The sequence below is a fragment of the Lichenostomus cassidix genome, chromosome 12 (assembly GCF_008360975.1).
Source record: "Lichenostomus cassidix isolate B80296 chromosome 12, HeHo_3.0, whole genome shotgun sequence".
In the NCBI taxonomy this organism is placed as follows: Eukaryota; Metazoa; Chordata; class Aves; order Passeriformes; family Meliphagidae; genus Lichenostomus; species Lichenostomus cassidix.
In genome coordinates this window covers 257,628-272,361 of record NC_139493.1, presented here as the reverse complement: position 1 = coordinate 272,361, position 14,734 = coordinate 257,628, and the positions used below count along the sequence as shown (strand labels likewise).

Below are 14,734 nucleotides of genomic sequence, written 5' to 3'. Positions count from 1 at the left end.
AAATAAGTGAAAGATCTTTCAAAGAAATATTTTTGGAGGAACAAACCCCAAGTTCCTGAGCAGTGTGAGACAGGGCAATTCCACCTGTGCCAAGGATCGTAACTGCCTCAAGATGTGTGAGAACGATCAGGAGGGTTGAGACGTTGCTTCCTGGAAGATGTTTTCTGCTGAGGAGTGCTCCATCAGTGAAACGTGACCTGCTCGTCATACTACTCCTGTTCTCTTCTCAGGATCCTTTGCCCAGGTAAGCAGGATGTTGATTTGTAGAACATCCAATTTAGCTCTCAGGGTGTGCCTGAGATGAGGATGAGCCATGCTTTCCAGTCACAGCTCCTTCCCAGAGCAAACCAAGCAACTGCCTCCCTCTCAGTCTACTCTTCCTTGTCAGAACCATCCCCTCTCGGGACATGTTCAGCAGAGCTGAGGAGGAACAGGAGTTAGCCTGGCCCAGAGCTCCTGTTCACACTTAGGGACTGGGGAAGTATGTGGGTGACGTGCAGATGTGTCAGCAGTGCCAGAATCACATGGAATCGAGGCGCTGACTGATGGAAGATAGAGCAATGTGGTGTCATGCTCATCTGCTTCTCTCAGCTGGCCTGACAGGCTCTCAGGGGTCCTCCTCCCTACAGATCCCAGTTAGGCTTAGGTGTAAAGGGGTTCCTCAAACAATGAACTGGAGCCAGGGTTGTCCTCAGGCTGTCACAACAGAGATCTGATAGGTTACCCCAATTGGAGAATGCTGCTGTGTGTGTAGTGGAGGAACTTTTGAATCCCTTCAGATCTCGACTGCAAGGCAAGGAGAGTACCAGGAGTGAACAAGCAGGGCTACAGGCACGACTGCACTGGGACACAGGGCTGACAACACACACTGCATCTTCCCATCCTGCTCTGGCCTTTCTCCTCAGGCACTATACTATTGCTTATTTTTTCCCCTTCAGCCAGGGCTGGCACAGGGCTGGTAGAAAGGCAGAGAACACGTATCAGGGGACTCTTATTCCTAATTTCAGAGGGGATCTGGCTAGGGTACAAGCCATTTGGCAGAGCTGGTTTGCCCTGGGATGTTCTATTTCATGCTAACTCAGGCAATAAAGAACCCTTTTCCCATTTCTGCTAACTCCAGTCAGTGAGGGAGGATCTACCGAGGTTGACGAACCACTCACCAACACCTTTAAAGGAGAAAGTAGATTTGGTGTTAAAGGAAAATCTTGAAGATAGGTATTTTGTGGTAGGGACCTGGCTGTTTGCCCAAATTTCCACTGTTAGCACATCAAGCTGTTGTTATTTGGCTGGGGAGAATGACTGCTCCAGTGAGAAATATCAGCCAATTCCTCAACTCCATTGCTGCAACCCAGCATGGCTGTAGCCTTGCAATATCCTTGTTTGTCCTCCAGGACCTGGGTGGAGCTATCAAACCACTTCCCACAGACTAACCAAAAAACAGAGTAACACCATCTAATCCCCTAAATTATCAGATTAAATCCATTGACATGGGAGCAGAAGGACAGTGTTTTCACCTTTGGTCATCATGCCACCCTGTTGGTCCTGAGCCACAGCCAGCACCTTTCAGGTGACTGCCCCAAAAGAATGCAGAACCATTTACCTTCACAACCACGTCCAATCCTGAGCCAGACATGCTCTAGCAAAAGCAGCACCATGCACTTGCTTCATCCATAAACTGCTGGAATTTGCTTTCTGACTGTGGGAAGATTATAGGGGAAAAAAATCCTGCAAACAGCTGTTTTTACTTCTTGATCTCTTGCTGGTTTTACAGCACTTGCATCTCTGTGAAAACAGAGAGGAGGGCTCTCTACCTTTCTCCTTAAAAAGTTGTTTCCATTCCCTTTTTGGTTCTTTATTCCTGAGGCCACACGACCAAAACCCAAGAGGAACCAAGTATCTTCTCCACACGAGTGAGGAATCTGCACACTTCCAGTTTCTACAAATACTAAAGGATTCAAAAATTCTTCTATGAAACCTGGTAGACAAAATACCTCTGTTCAGAGTGGTGGCTCAACCAACGATCTAGTCTCTTCCTCTCCTCAGGGAGAGGGAGCCAACTTTCCACTAGTGAGTGCTGTCCTGCCAGCTGCAGCCTTCCTTACCCAAGCTGAGCCAGGGCTGGAACTGCTCCATCTCAAGCTCCTTAAGACACATGGCTGAGACAACAATGGCACCTGGCTCTAAATATGCAGCTCACAGAGAGTGGGCCCTGCAATCCCTTAAGGGCAAGGTCCACAGGAGGAAGGGCCCTTCTCATCTAGGGCAGGGCAGGTCACAGACCAGAGGTAGGAAAAAGCAGGACCAACTTCTGGTCCTTCCAAGACAGACACTTCTTGGGTACATCATCTCAGCTGGACTGCATCCACCACACCGAGTGACAGTGTGGCAGGGAGAGAGGCAGAAACACTGTGATGCATGAACCCTGTGTGCCTGCAGGGACTCTGCCAGAGGCTGTCCCAGGCACCAGGGATGCTGGAAGGGATCAGTGAGGACAAATGCAATGCTACTGCTCCTCTCCTCCACTTGCAGAGACCAGGCACTGAAGCCAGTTTATTCTCCTTGTGCCCAGATGGTGCATGGCTGAGTGTAGGATAAAGTCTGACAATAAGAGCTGTGGAAAACTTGCTAACATTTTGAGCTCTTAGGGCTCAGTAGTTTTAACACAACCCTCTTTTTCTCCCTAACAGCACCTCCCTCCCCCTGCCCCCATCCCTTGGGAAACATCCAAACAAGACCAGTGTTAATAGCTGAGGTCTTTATTTAAAGTTTTTTATATACAGTAAAAGTGTCACAGATAAATCTGTGACAATTCGACAAGACAAATGTAAATCTCTCTCAACAATTAGCAGCTTAAGATCTATAAACTACAGTGTTACGTTCACAAGTGTCATTTCTGTACTTTTCAACCCGTGCAAGTGAGTTTTTCTGTTTATTTTTTACACTTTAAAAACACACTTACAGCTAAGTCAATTGCCTACAACTATACCACCTGGCATACACAACACAGACACACAGGGTTTGTAACTCTTTAGCCACTTTCAGAGTTCACTTAAAAACTGGCAAAACTACCCAATCTTAAAACCCTTTGTAGCTTGGCTTCTTTTGTTATAACACTTTTTTTAAATTAAAAAAAAAAAGCGTATTTTCAAAGCTGACAGACAGTGCTTTCCTGTCCAGTGTAACATGTACACAAGTCAACAGTTCATCTGATCACACCTAAGCACACATGGGATTGGAATAAACCCATAGAGTAACTGCTGGGAGCATGCTGAGTGTCATTAAACTAATAAGGCTGAGAGAAAAAAGAACTTTATAAATTTTTAAAAGGTAAATTTTTTTGCATCAAGATTTTCTTCTTTATATTGAAGGACATAGATGAACTTCACTTGAAACCTCGAATGTTAGTGAGGAGCTGCTGCTCCTGGAACTTACACAGTCCATTATATTTTTCCCTTTTTATGTGCCATGGCAATATGTGCTAAACACATCTAAGCAATTTCTGAATCACATCAACTCCGAATATGAAATGTTTTGGGAAACATTTTGCAACTCAGAGATGATCACTAAAAAGTTTTTATCTCCAAAGGAGGCTGTTAAAAGTACTCACACACACACTCACATCCACAGCGGAAACTTTGTTCTACTCATCATCCAGAAACACTCCATCAGGAAAGCAAACACAACCATGTACAAGGAAAGGGAGCTTTAAAGCTAGAATCACATTTCCAACAATATCATCATTAAACTATCAGAAATCATCACAGACCTTCAAATTGAATAGGGAGGAAACCCCCAAAACGCTCTGCTAGTGCAAAAGGCAAAACATGTGGCAGTTGTGTTAGGATATGAAAAATGGATGCAGCATCATACGTGACATTACTGCAGACAACTTTCTGGAATGGAAGAAACTGTCGAGAGAGAAAGAGACAGACACTTTGTCCAGACCCATATGTACACGGCCTTCACCAAAGAGTTCTGAGATGTCAGTTTCTGTTAAGCCTGCACCCTCTGGCAAACTAGCAAATGGTATTTACTGAATATGACAGAGTTGAGACAATAAATGAAATTAGGATACAAAGAAGAGGGACAAACACTTCTTTAAATACTACAGACAAATGGCACTGAGTGTCCAGATCCACTGGCTTTGAACTCCTTCCTGCTTTTACCACATAAAAACCTGCTATAAGCAAGTCTAGTGTGAACAAAACTCAGAAAAAGAGGTACAAAGGCCAGGTTTCAGAAATAAAGGCAACAAAGCATTTCAGTTATGTGCCAAATCAGTCCTTACTGTTATTCATACATTTGTTTCTGACAAAACCTGCATAATGGGAAGCTGGTAGTTACCCAAGGAATGTGAGTTACTAGAGAAGAGCCTTACTGGAGCCAACAGCACAGCCAAGGGAGGGAATGGCCAGGCACCTTTGCTCCAGCTGCAGCACTGCAGAAAGCAGAAGCAATTTTGGCTTTAGTCAGCTGCAAATGGCAATTTGTGTTTTAATTAGAGCAGGAGAAGATTAGTACACATGGTGACAGAGAGGTGTGCTGGGATCCCTGGGAGAGTGGCACCTGAGATTCTGGTGACTATGGGGAAAAAAAGAACCTTTGGAGAAAGATGGTTGGATGGTGGAGGCCTTGCCTCTGCTGGCAATCAGAAAACACTCAAGGTATTGTTAACCTTGTTTGAGGCAATTTCTCAGAACCTGGAATCTGCATCACAGCACAATGCCCATGTATGTGTGTGTGTGTGTGTATACATGATATACATGTCTCATACATGCCTATGTATGATTTCAGCTGGTTTAGGTCACTTGGGCAACATCTGGTTCCTAGAGGGAAGTTGATCCTAGAAGGAAGGAAACCAGTAAGACTTCACTAAACACCATAAATGGTTTTGAGAGAATCCTGGAGTCATTTTAGATTTCATGAAGACAGAAGATGAATCTTGGCACTGTTAACGGTGAAAGGGACAGCAGTTAAAAACCAGCAGAGAGTGAAAGCAGATTCCTTGGACTTAAAGGCTGCCTGCCTGTACCAACAGGTCACCAGCAATGGCACATTGTGAGGACTTTGGATTACATTTGAAGCTGACATTTCCTTCAGAGATTTGCAAAGATGTCTGCACCAAGTGCTGGCCCCTGTAGCTGAAAAAGAGGATGCTCTCTATGGCACACCACAGACACAGACACACAAATGATCTTACCAGAGTCTGACAGGAGGAAAACTTTGGTTTCACTTTTCAGGGCTTTTTTTTTTTTTTAATTAGAGCTATTTTTGAGATAACCATTCTTCTAAGTCACCTGTTGAGTCAGTATTTTTTTCCTTCAAAGAACCTGTCTTTTCCCTAGGAAGAGATGAACAGAAACTCCTTGTTCTAATCCTGAGGCCAGGAATGAGAGATGACATGCAAACAAAAAATATAAACATACTATCCTTCACATCTGGGGAAAAAAAAAAAAGCCCTGCAAGACAAAAAGGTGTGGAGGAGACAGATGTTTTCCATGATGCTGCATCTGTATGTTCAGGAGGACAGACAAATGGCATATGGACAGTGCTGCGTTCAACAGGCTGACACTAGAAACTACTCTCTGCCCTCCTCAGAACTGCTTCAGGACAAGACGGCTCACAATTACTCACGCATTTCTTCATTTAAAAACATCACTTCTTTATTTGAAAGAAAAAAAAGTAATGACCCTCCCAACCCCTTCCAAAAAAACCCCCAATAATAATAATAATTATAATAATAATAATAATAAAAAATCCTATTAGAAACAATAAGGAAGCACTGAGAGTTTGAGTATTACACTCTTCAAGTATGCTGTTCGGATTTTTTTAAAATCTGTGAATATACATATATTAAAAAAAACCTTAAAAGTGCGACCAAGGGCTTCTGCTTAAAGATAAGTATTTCAAGGACTACTTCAAAATACTGTAGCACGACTGTCCAGTTACTGTGTATGGCATGAGGCTTCCACTCCATACACTCAGCCAAGTTAGCCAGCCTTATAGAAAGTTACTGAAGTCAGGTTAGCACAAACGGCGAACCCAGATGCTGAGCTGGGAGAGGGATCCACACATTGTTGTTTTTCTCTTATTAAGGACAGAAACCACTCTGAACGCATACATTTGGACATGGAATGTGAGCAGACTTCACAGTAAAAGTTTAGTGTTACAGGTTTGCTGTGGTACCATCATTCAAGGCTGTGCACTAGATTGAGCTTTGCTCATCTTAAGCTAACCATGTTCTCTTCTTTCTGACACGTTTAGTACAGTAGTTCAAGCCACAATTTAAATTGCCCATTGGTATGCTCCAAATTTCTGGATTTTTTTCATTTCTGTTGTACACGTTAAAGAATCGTAAGATTTGCATCGAAAGAGAACCATGCTACATAAAAATTATCCAGGATTCTCGCCAAAAGAGTTCTTGAATAAAATCTAAAAAATACTATTGCAATGCATCTTGCAGAGAAAAAATGTTATTCTAAATGTAAACAAATTCACTCGGACACTTTAAAACTTCAGCAGAGTAGTTGCTGACTAATCTTAGCCACACTTGCTCACCAAGAGCGCCAGGAGGGAGTGGCACAGCCAATTCCTGCCACCATCATCTGGGGGGAGACAAGAACCGTTCCAAGTAGCCGGTGATGGCATCCCAGTGCTTCCACAAAAAGGCAATGAAAACCACTATAAATAAAGTGCTGAACGTCCTATTGCGAGTCTTCATCAGGGGCACGACGCAGTTGGCCACAGTGGAGACAAAGACAAGGAGGACAGCCATGACAGCCAGCAAGATGTTGATGAATTTCCCCAGTAGGTTCCTGGCTGTGGCATTCTCCAGCCCCTCCAACTGCACCACTTGCTGCTGCTGCTGCTGCAGCTCCATCTTGGAGATGCGTGTCTGGCACGCTTCCAGTGCCTCCTGTGGGCAAGAACACATACTGGGTCACTCAAGTCCACAGCTGTTACCTCACCAACTGGGGCCAGGCCAGGACCACCATCCCCACACCTCACACACTGAGCTTGTGCCCTCCAGTGGGAGCAGAGGAAGCTGTGCCATGTCCCATGTTTGAGGTGAGAAGCCCTTCACTGACTGGGCACTGCAGCCTCTAATACACCATGGCACCTCATTCACACCCAGAAGGCTTGATGTGGAAATGCCAGGCTGGGCAACCCCACAGCCTCTGCCTAGAAGTGGAGGCTACCCAGCCAGCAGGTCACTTCAGCTTTGGTTCCAAGAAGCCACTGAGATGACAAAGGGGTTGTGCCTAGCTAGAAATCTTCATCTTCTTCCTCTTCTGGGATGTGCATTTCCAGAACCTCAATTTCCAACACCTTCCTTGAAGTGGCTTGTGCTTATCTGACCCCTCTGCAGAAAGCTAGGCAACCTCGCAGAAAACCATGTCAACAAAAATAAGTACCAAAGGCTCAGCTGCATTCTGCTTGTTTAGTGAGCTGTGAACTCAGGGAATGGTCTGAGGGGCACTAGGGCTGGGACTGCACAGCTGCCATTGCAGGAGGAAGATCTCCTCCAGACTGCAGCAAGCTGTGGCACTGGCACAGCTACAACTGACACTGTGAGGGCTGAGGAAAGATGTCTAGAAGGGTAAGCGTGAGATTTATGGAACTTACAGGAAGAGGCAAAACAGAAGAAAGTGGAAAGAGAAGACTATCCTACATAAATCCACCTCTCTAAAGCCCCACTGACTCAAGGGATTTTGTCACACCTTTTCAGCCGGCCGAACTCCAACCAGACCAACCCAACCCACACTAAAGCTACAGTGACATGCAATGCAGGGGGCTAGGGAGAAGGATAGAGGTTTTCCAGCAATTAACACAAAGAGAGACATCTGCCCTTGAACACAAAGTTACAGTATTTCCACCGATCTTCCCTCAGAGTCATCTTTCTCAGACATACTGGCCAACTGCAAACACAATCTACAAGTCTGCAGCGGTCTTTCCCAGACTGACTGCCAAAAAAGGAACTGGGACTGTTCCTCTGCAACATCAGCCCATGCTCTTAAATAGTTTTTCCTGCAACAAAAGTAAACACTTCCCTTTTCCCCAGCAGTGCTGAGGAATAGGCTGTCCCAAATTCTAAGTTTACCCTAAAAGCACCGAATCACAAAATGAAGATTAAAAAAAGCTGTTGAGAAATCCCCACTTCAGTCTTCCTGCCGTCTGAATTTGGAGAGGAGAACAAAACCTGACTGTTGTAACACTCCCCCAAGGGAGAACCTCCTGTTTACACTGCCAGAGGCCATTGTACCACTGTCCACAGACACTGATAAATTTAACTTAAAGGTCATTGTCACCTGTTACCTTTCTCATTGCATCATGTCTGTAGAGGTCAATGAAACATGAGGGCTTCTCTTTGGTTAAGACCCCTGGAAAGCATGGGGCAGAATTGCTCAGCTGCCCCAAACAGGAGCTACCAGGAAGGACATTTGATGCAACAGGAGTTGCAGCTGGATCCACAGGTTTGTGAAGATCATGGCCTGCTTGGCCTCCAGAGGAAATCACCTGGCTGAAGCACCTCAGAGGAGGAAAGAGGGAGAACCCTTAACCTACAAGTCTCTGCTCACACTACAAATATCTCCAATCAGTGATCAGAACTGAGATGTCTGTTAAAACTAGCACAGCAAGTACTTAAAATGGACAAGAGACTTGTTTCTGAATAGGCCTTTCTCTGTAAGGGTCAGCAGCTGCTTTGCTTTGTAGAAGGGCCTCCAACTTCAAGACCTCTGTTTCACAGCTTTTTTACATACTGTAAGAAACTTTTCTTTTAAAAAACACCTAATTTCTTCAAAGCCAACAGAAAGAATTGTTTCCTGATTCAATGCAGTGCACACACAAAGCCATTTTTCCTTAGATGTTTGTGACCATTCTGTAAAATTAGTGACACAGAACCACACCCCAGGGTCCATATACTGGGAACACTACTGTAAAAAATGTGTTTGGGTCATGGCCCATTGAGTGTCTAATACAAAGGTGTCAGAGACTGAAATAGTTCATGCCTGTGCAAAGAGTGGGCTCTGGTTCGTGCTCTGCTACTACTGATTTACACACTCTTGTCTGGCTGAACAGCAGGTTTCCTCTGCATGTGGCACAGCCCTGCTTTGCAGAAGAGGTTACCTGGAGAGATACCCAAGGGTCAGAGATGGCATAAGGACCTTTTGGAACACACCAGTTTAGCAATAAAGCTACAAGGATTAAAATAAAACACTGAAGTGCATGAGTACTTCAAAAGTGAATGAGTTCCTGAAAGAGTACGCAGAGGGCACGACTTGGGTCCTTGCTGGTGTCACCCACCTGGATGTCCCGGGCTCTCTCGTAAGACTGATAGGCAATCTTTTCCTCCATGCTGGCCAGCTCCTGTTTTAAATTGAGGATCTCATTCTGGTGGAGTTCAGTCAGGTCATTTAACTGCTCTTCAAGTCTTTCACATCTAGAAATAACAACACATGGTACAATGGCTTTACTGCGAAGAGGATAGCAAAATGATACCAGTGACAACCAAGCAACAAACACCGTGGCCTGTGTACTGAAACCAGCATGGCTGCCTCAGTCAGCACACAGCACACTCTAGCACCAATGTCCTCTTGCTGGAAATTAGTCCTTTCTATCAGGTAAACTCTATGATACTGTTCCTATCCTGGAAAAAACACACAATTACATGATAACTGTCGAGTGATGCAAGAAATCAAAGACAGAATGAGAACAGAATAAGGTATTCCCCAAACCTCTGTGTAAAGCAAACAGTTCCCTTCTAATACCGTAAGATCTTAAGCATTTTCATCCACACTTGGAATGGCAATGGGCATAAAAATGACAAGGAAATGACATGTGACTGATGCCTCAGAGAACATGACATTACTCTCTGATCTCTGCATGAGGTCACATGGATCTTTGACTTATTTTTTATCTCCCATGAATGATGCAACTTAACAAGCAAATACCATCATATTATTTGTAAGAAGGACACATGAATCACTAACCTGCAGGCTTATTTTTCAGTTTGCTCCTGGTGAATAGACCTGGAGCAGTCCTGAGGAAGAAGGTTGCTCAAAAAAACCAAGTTACAGCAATTCTGAGATACTCAGTTTTGCTTTTCACTGAGGGAGTTTTAAATTAACTTAAATGATAGCTCTGATGGTAACAAAGGTATGGGCCCAGCCTATGGTGGCCATCAGGCTTTTTCCACTCTGATTTCCATTGTCTATTCATTGTTACAGATGGAAAAAGCTTACCACACAGCCCTTATCATCTGAATCTTGATACCAAGAACGAAGAAATTTCTAAGGAATTAACCACAGAGAGAATTCCTTGTTTGAATTTTGTTTTCCTTCTGACTCCACCTGAATTTAATTCATACACAAACACACAAGGTGAATAAACAATATTTATATAGAATGAAAAATTTGATTTCAAGTTCTGAAACTAGGACACAAATCCTACTTCTCATTTTTTTCAAGGTTTTTTTTTTTGTGCTTCAAAATCTGTAGTCAAAAGCTAGCCTTTAAAAACAGTCTTGGGGTTTTGTTTTAAATAGACAAGTATGAAGAGAATTTTCATTTATGTTCCCAATGCAATATTACTTTAAACTAAGCATGAGTAAAACACAGTAAAACACATGTGGTCAACCAGCAGTGCCACCAAGACAACCACGAGCTGACATGGCTCAGCCCAGAAAGGTGCCAGAAAAGCTGTGCAACCATGCTGGGACACACCAGAGAACTGGTTTCCCAAGACTGACAAGGGAATGGCCATGTGAAGACTGGCTAATGAAGAAGGAGCCCAGATAATTAATAATGTCATTTGTTCCCACACTATTTAAAACCAACAACTTGCTAACAACCAAAAAATCTCAACTAAACCCACTCTAAGCCCCAAAGGCAGCATCAATTACTTGAAATATATTCAGTTTGTTAATACGTTACAACATTCTCCAGTGTGTTTTATTACACAAAAAGAAACGTAAGCATTCCTGAAAATAGCATGATTGTGTTTTTTAACCTCTTCTCACACAAATGCCATTCATAAAGCAGCTCTTGCCAAGCAGCTTAAATCCTGTTCTCTAAAAAGAAACAATTGTATTTTAATAACTTCAAAACTACCTCAATCTACAGGAAACATAAGGACACCCTGCAAATCTGTATAGGTAATAGTTTAAACAGAACATGATTAGCAGAAGGGCTGGCTGCAATCTTCCTGCCCTGAAGATTGCAGAATAACCAGCTCATTCCCAACCCATACTTCACTCCCTGCTCAACCCCAGAACTTCTGCAGTTTGCATCCAAGAATCACCTGCACTTCCAGAACTCACTGTGTCAGGCAATTCCAGAACTGGGTTATTTAAAAAAACACACCCCTGCCATCACTAACCTACCCTGACTTATTTTTGAGATGACACATCCTCCATTCAGCTTCTTTTCACTTCTTGTCCCTTTATCTACAATTTAGAAAATTAATTTTTTTCCTGCTGCTTTGTATTGATGTTCAAATTAAAAAAGCAAGGAGGGGTTTATGTGACATAGGGGCCCAAAGCCGGGGTTTCCCTGTTGAAAGCTGGTTCTCACTCAAGTGGGAGTATTACAGAAATAAAAGGGATAGGCCACCTGTCAAGAGGGTTAAGATGAAACACATCCCAGTAACTCATTAGTGCCAGAGTCTATTGAAGAGACCAAACTTGTCTGTGAATATAGCAGTGCCCTCAATAATCAAATCCCACTTCACTTCATGTATGGAAAACTCCTCTTTGGAGTTCCAGAATTTCTTTTTTTACTAGTTAAAATGTGAAATTTCCCCTTAAAAGAACAAGTTCCAGCCCAGAAACTTCTCTGTGCAGCAGACCAATGCTGCCTGTCACAAGTATCACAGAGATCATCAGAGGTGTTCCTACGGATACAGTACATCACTGGGGTGCTTGGCTCAAGTGTGGGATATGGGAACGCTGCATTTCAAACAGCCATGTTGAATTTCCACACGTTTTCTGAGGCTCGCTACATAGGAATCGGGAAAGTGGTCTGAAAAAGGCTCAGAAGCACAATCATGACAATTTCATTTTTTAAAATAGCTTTAAAGGCATTTTAAAGTAATAGCTCCAAAATACACAACTAATACAGCATATGGAAGGGAGGGATGTGATTAAAAAGACATTTGATCTGCACTCAGTTCTACAGTGAGTAAAGAAACTCTAACCAAACTAATGCTACAAAGACCTCTGCAGTAGACTGTGAATGAAGTTTAGTACCTGTCTTCAGATGTCTCTCAAGATGGACCTTTTTTTTATAGCTATGTCACACAAACATTCATGTGACCTTTATTTGTCACTAAATACATCTTCATGCTACTGAACACACTGCTTCCAATAGTGGAATAAACTACTAAAACCAGTAGCTATTTGTAATATGCTCCAAGTCTTTCTACTTAGAGGATACATGAAAGACAGAACTTGCTCCCAGGGGAGCAGGAGCTGCTCTCAGCACCTGCATGCATCCCTGTATAACCTCAGGGAGCCCTGAGCCTCCCTGGGAGGAGGGATAGACAGCTTTGCAGGGATGTTTTAGTGCTGTCTTGGCTGGGTGAGCACCCACTTGGCCCAACACGCTGCCTCCACTGCCCAGCCACACTCCAGAACAGTCTTGCCAACCCTCCCACACCTCAGAGGTTTAGCTCCTTTGATCTGTTTTATAACATATCATGAGGACAGACTGAAGTGTGACAAATAGACTACATCAAAACCCAGACAAATGGAAGCACCAATGACTAGCCTTCTGGCTGAAGAATTTCTTCTCACAGGAGCATGGGAAACCTAAATGCCCTTTCCAAGGCTGTCAGGCTTGGGAAGAAACTCAAACTCTTAGACTGGTCACACTCCAAATACGTGAGATTATTTCACCATGTACAAACAGGTTCCTAAAGGGACAGGCAAAATGAAAATACTCAGCAGGAACTTTATTTCAGTCTCAGTAGCACAGAAAGTACCTGCTTGTATCAGTAAACAACTGCCATCTTCCAATAATGAGATAAACAACAAGCCATTTCAGTGCCCGCTCCTAGTGCGGAAGAACACAATGACAGCCAAGGTGCCATCAGACTCTTCCTTCCTCAGTGGCTCAGCCCCAGTGGAGCAGAGCGGTGCTCGAGGGCCAGCACGTGCTGGGCAGCACAGCCCACCCTGGCCTTGTCATGAAGCTGCCAGGCTTGCACCAGGGGTGGCAGAACTGGAGCAACTGGAGCAGTGAGTCCCTCCCTCAGAGACGGTTAGCAAACCGGCAGCTACGAGGAGTGATAGGCAAGATTTGGAAGCAAGGAGAGGGGAGGGAGGAGACGGAGAAGTAATGGAAAACCTGTGAGGCAAGCCATGGCTGATAAACAGAAACTGCACAAACACACAGGGAAAAAAAGATCAGAACCTGCAAAACAGTAGATGATCTAAGAAAGAGGTAATTGATAAGACCAGGTGAGAAAATATCATGGCATGTGCTTTGTTCCAGCTTCCAGGTACAATGCAAACTCTCAGTGTCACCTGACAAGCAAAAGGTTTCTCCAAAAACTTTTTTTTTTAAGCTCTAACTCAACTCCGTTTTGTGTTTGTTTTTGAAAGCTTCCCATAAACAGAGCAGAGTAAGGAGGTATTTACAGCTTTTAAAGCCAGTTATGATTAATCTGAATCCCCAGCCTCCCAGCAACAAACCACAACCTCCTTTCCCTTTTAGTTTTTTTCTGAAGAGAGCTGAGGAACAAGAGGGGTTCCAGCTGGAGGAACAGGTGCCACCCATCCCTGCCAAGGCAGCAGCACCCACTGCCCCTGGACACATCACATCACCTTCCACTTCCAGGGTGATGTTGGCTTTTATCATCATGATGGTTCAAAATACAGAAGCTATAAAAACAAGAATCTACATTTGTACAGTCACATAGTCATTGCACTGTGATTAACCCATAAACTCTTGCTGATCATGCAGCTACCTGCACAGACAAGGGCACTGAGTGCGGTTTAACTGGTCCTCTTTAAAGGTCACACCTTTAATTAATTTGCATCAACATTCCAAATGACAGGTCTAAATTACTAGCTTGAGCTTTTATAAACCAAATGCAGATTCTCCTTGCTTTTCACTCCAGGCTGCCTTGGTTAGTGCTTGGGCTCTGGGCTGACCTCAAGTGAGTGCTCTGCAAAGGTTAATGGCACATAACAGGTATGACTCCATGGTGTGCTAGTATGGAACCTACATGAACCTTGCTCATTGGTGCTGAGCAGTAACCAGCCAGTTTAGCTGACAACACACATCAGTCCCCAAGGTCTGCTATTGTACTTTTGCACCACTCCTTCAGCTGTGCCGTGCTTGTATATAGCATTCCACCATGAATGTCTGCTGCTGTATGTGTGAAAAAACAACCTACACAGCAACAGACAACAGCACTTTTCTCTGCTGCAGAGCAGAAGATCCAGCTCCACGTCGCTCTGGGATGTGACTTGATGACACTGAGGTGCTAGGAACCCAAGCTGCTATGCTGGGTGCTGGTTTCAGTCAAACTGCTGATCATTGCAAAGCGGGATTAGAAAGTTGTGTTGGTCTGGCTTTGTTTGCCCAAGCTCTGCAAAGCACACAGAAAGCCTGCTGTCTCTACCAGATCCCAGCAGGCTAAGCCTTTCCCAGAATTTTTCCAATGACATGGCATCAGCATGTCTAAAGAGCTGTAGGGTAATTTCACATCATGCTGCACAAACCAATGC

The 14,734-nt window shown here is 43.9% G+C and overlaps 1 protein-coding gene across 5 annotated transcripts in view; it reads right to left on the bottom strand.

Moving 5' to 3' along the window:
* Positions 1–2,740: 2,740 nt before the first annotated feature.
* TMCC1 (transmembrane and coiled-coil domain family 1) overlaps positions 2,741–14,734 on the bottom strand; it is a 74,562-nt gene continuing 62,568 nt past the window's right edge. For all 5 annotated transcript variants that reach the window (XM_085072173.1, XM_085072176.1, XM_085072175.1 and 2 more), the window contains 2 exons: positions 9,307–9,442; positions 2,741–6,916 (listed from right to left, as the gene is read on the bottom strand). In XM_085072173.1, the coding sequence (XP_084928299.1) occupies positions 6,602–6,916; positions 9,307–9,442 (451 nt within the window). In that variant the 3' untranslated portion in view covers positions 2,741–6,601. The remainder of the gene's footprint in view (positions 6,917–9,306; positions 9,443–14,734) is intronic.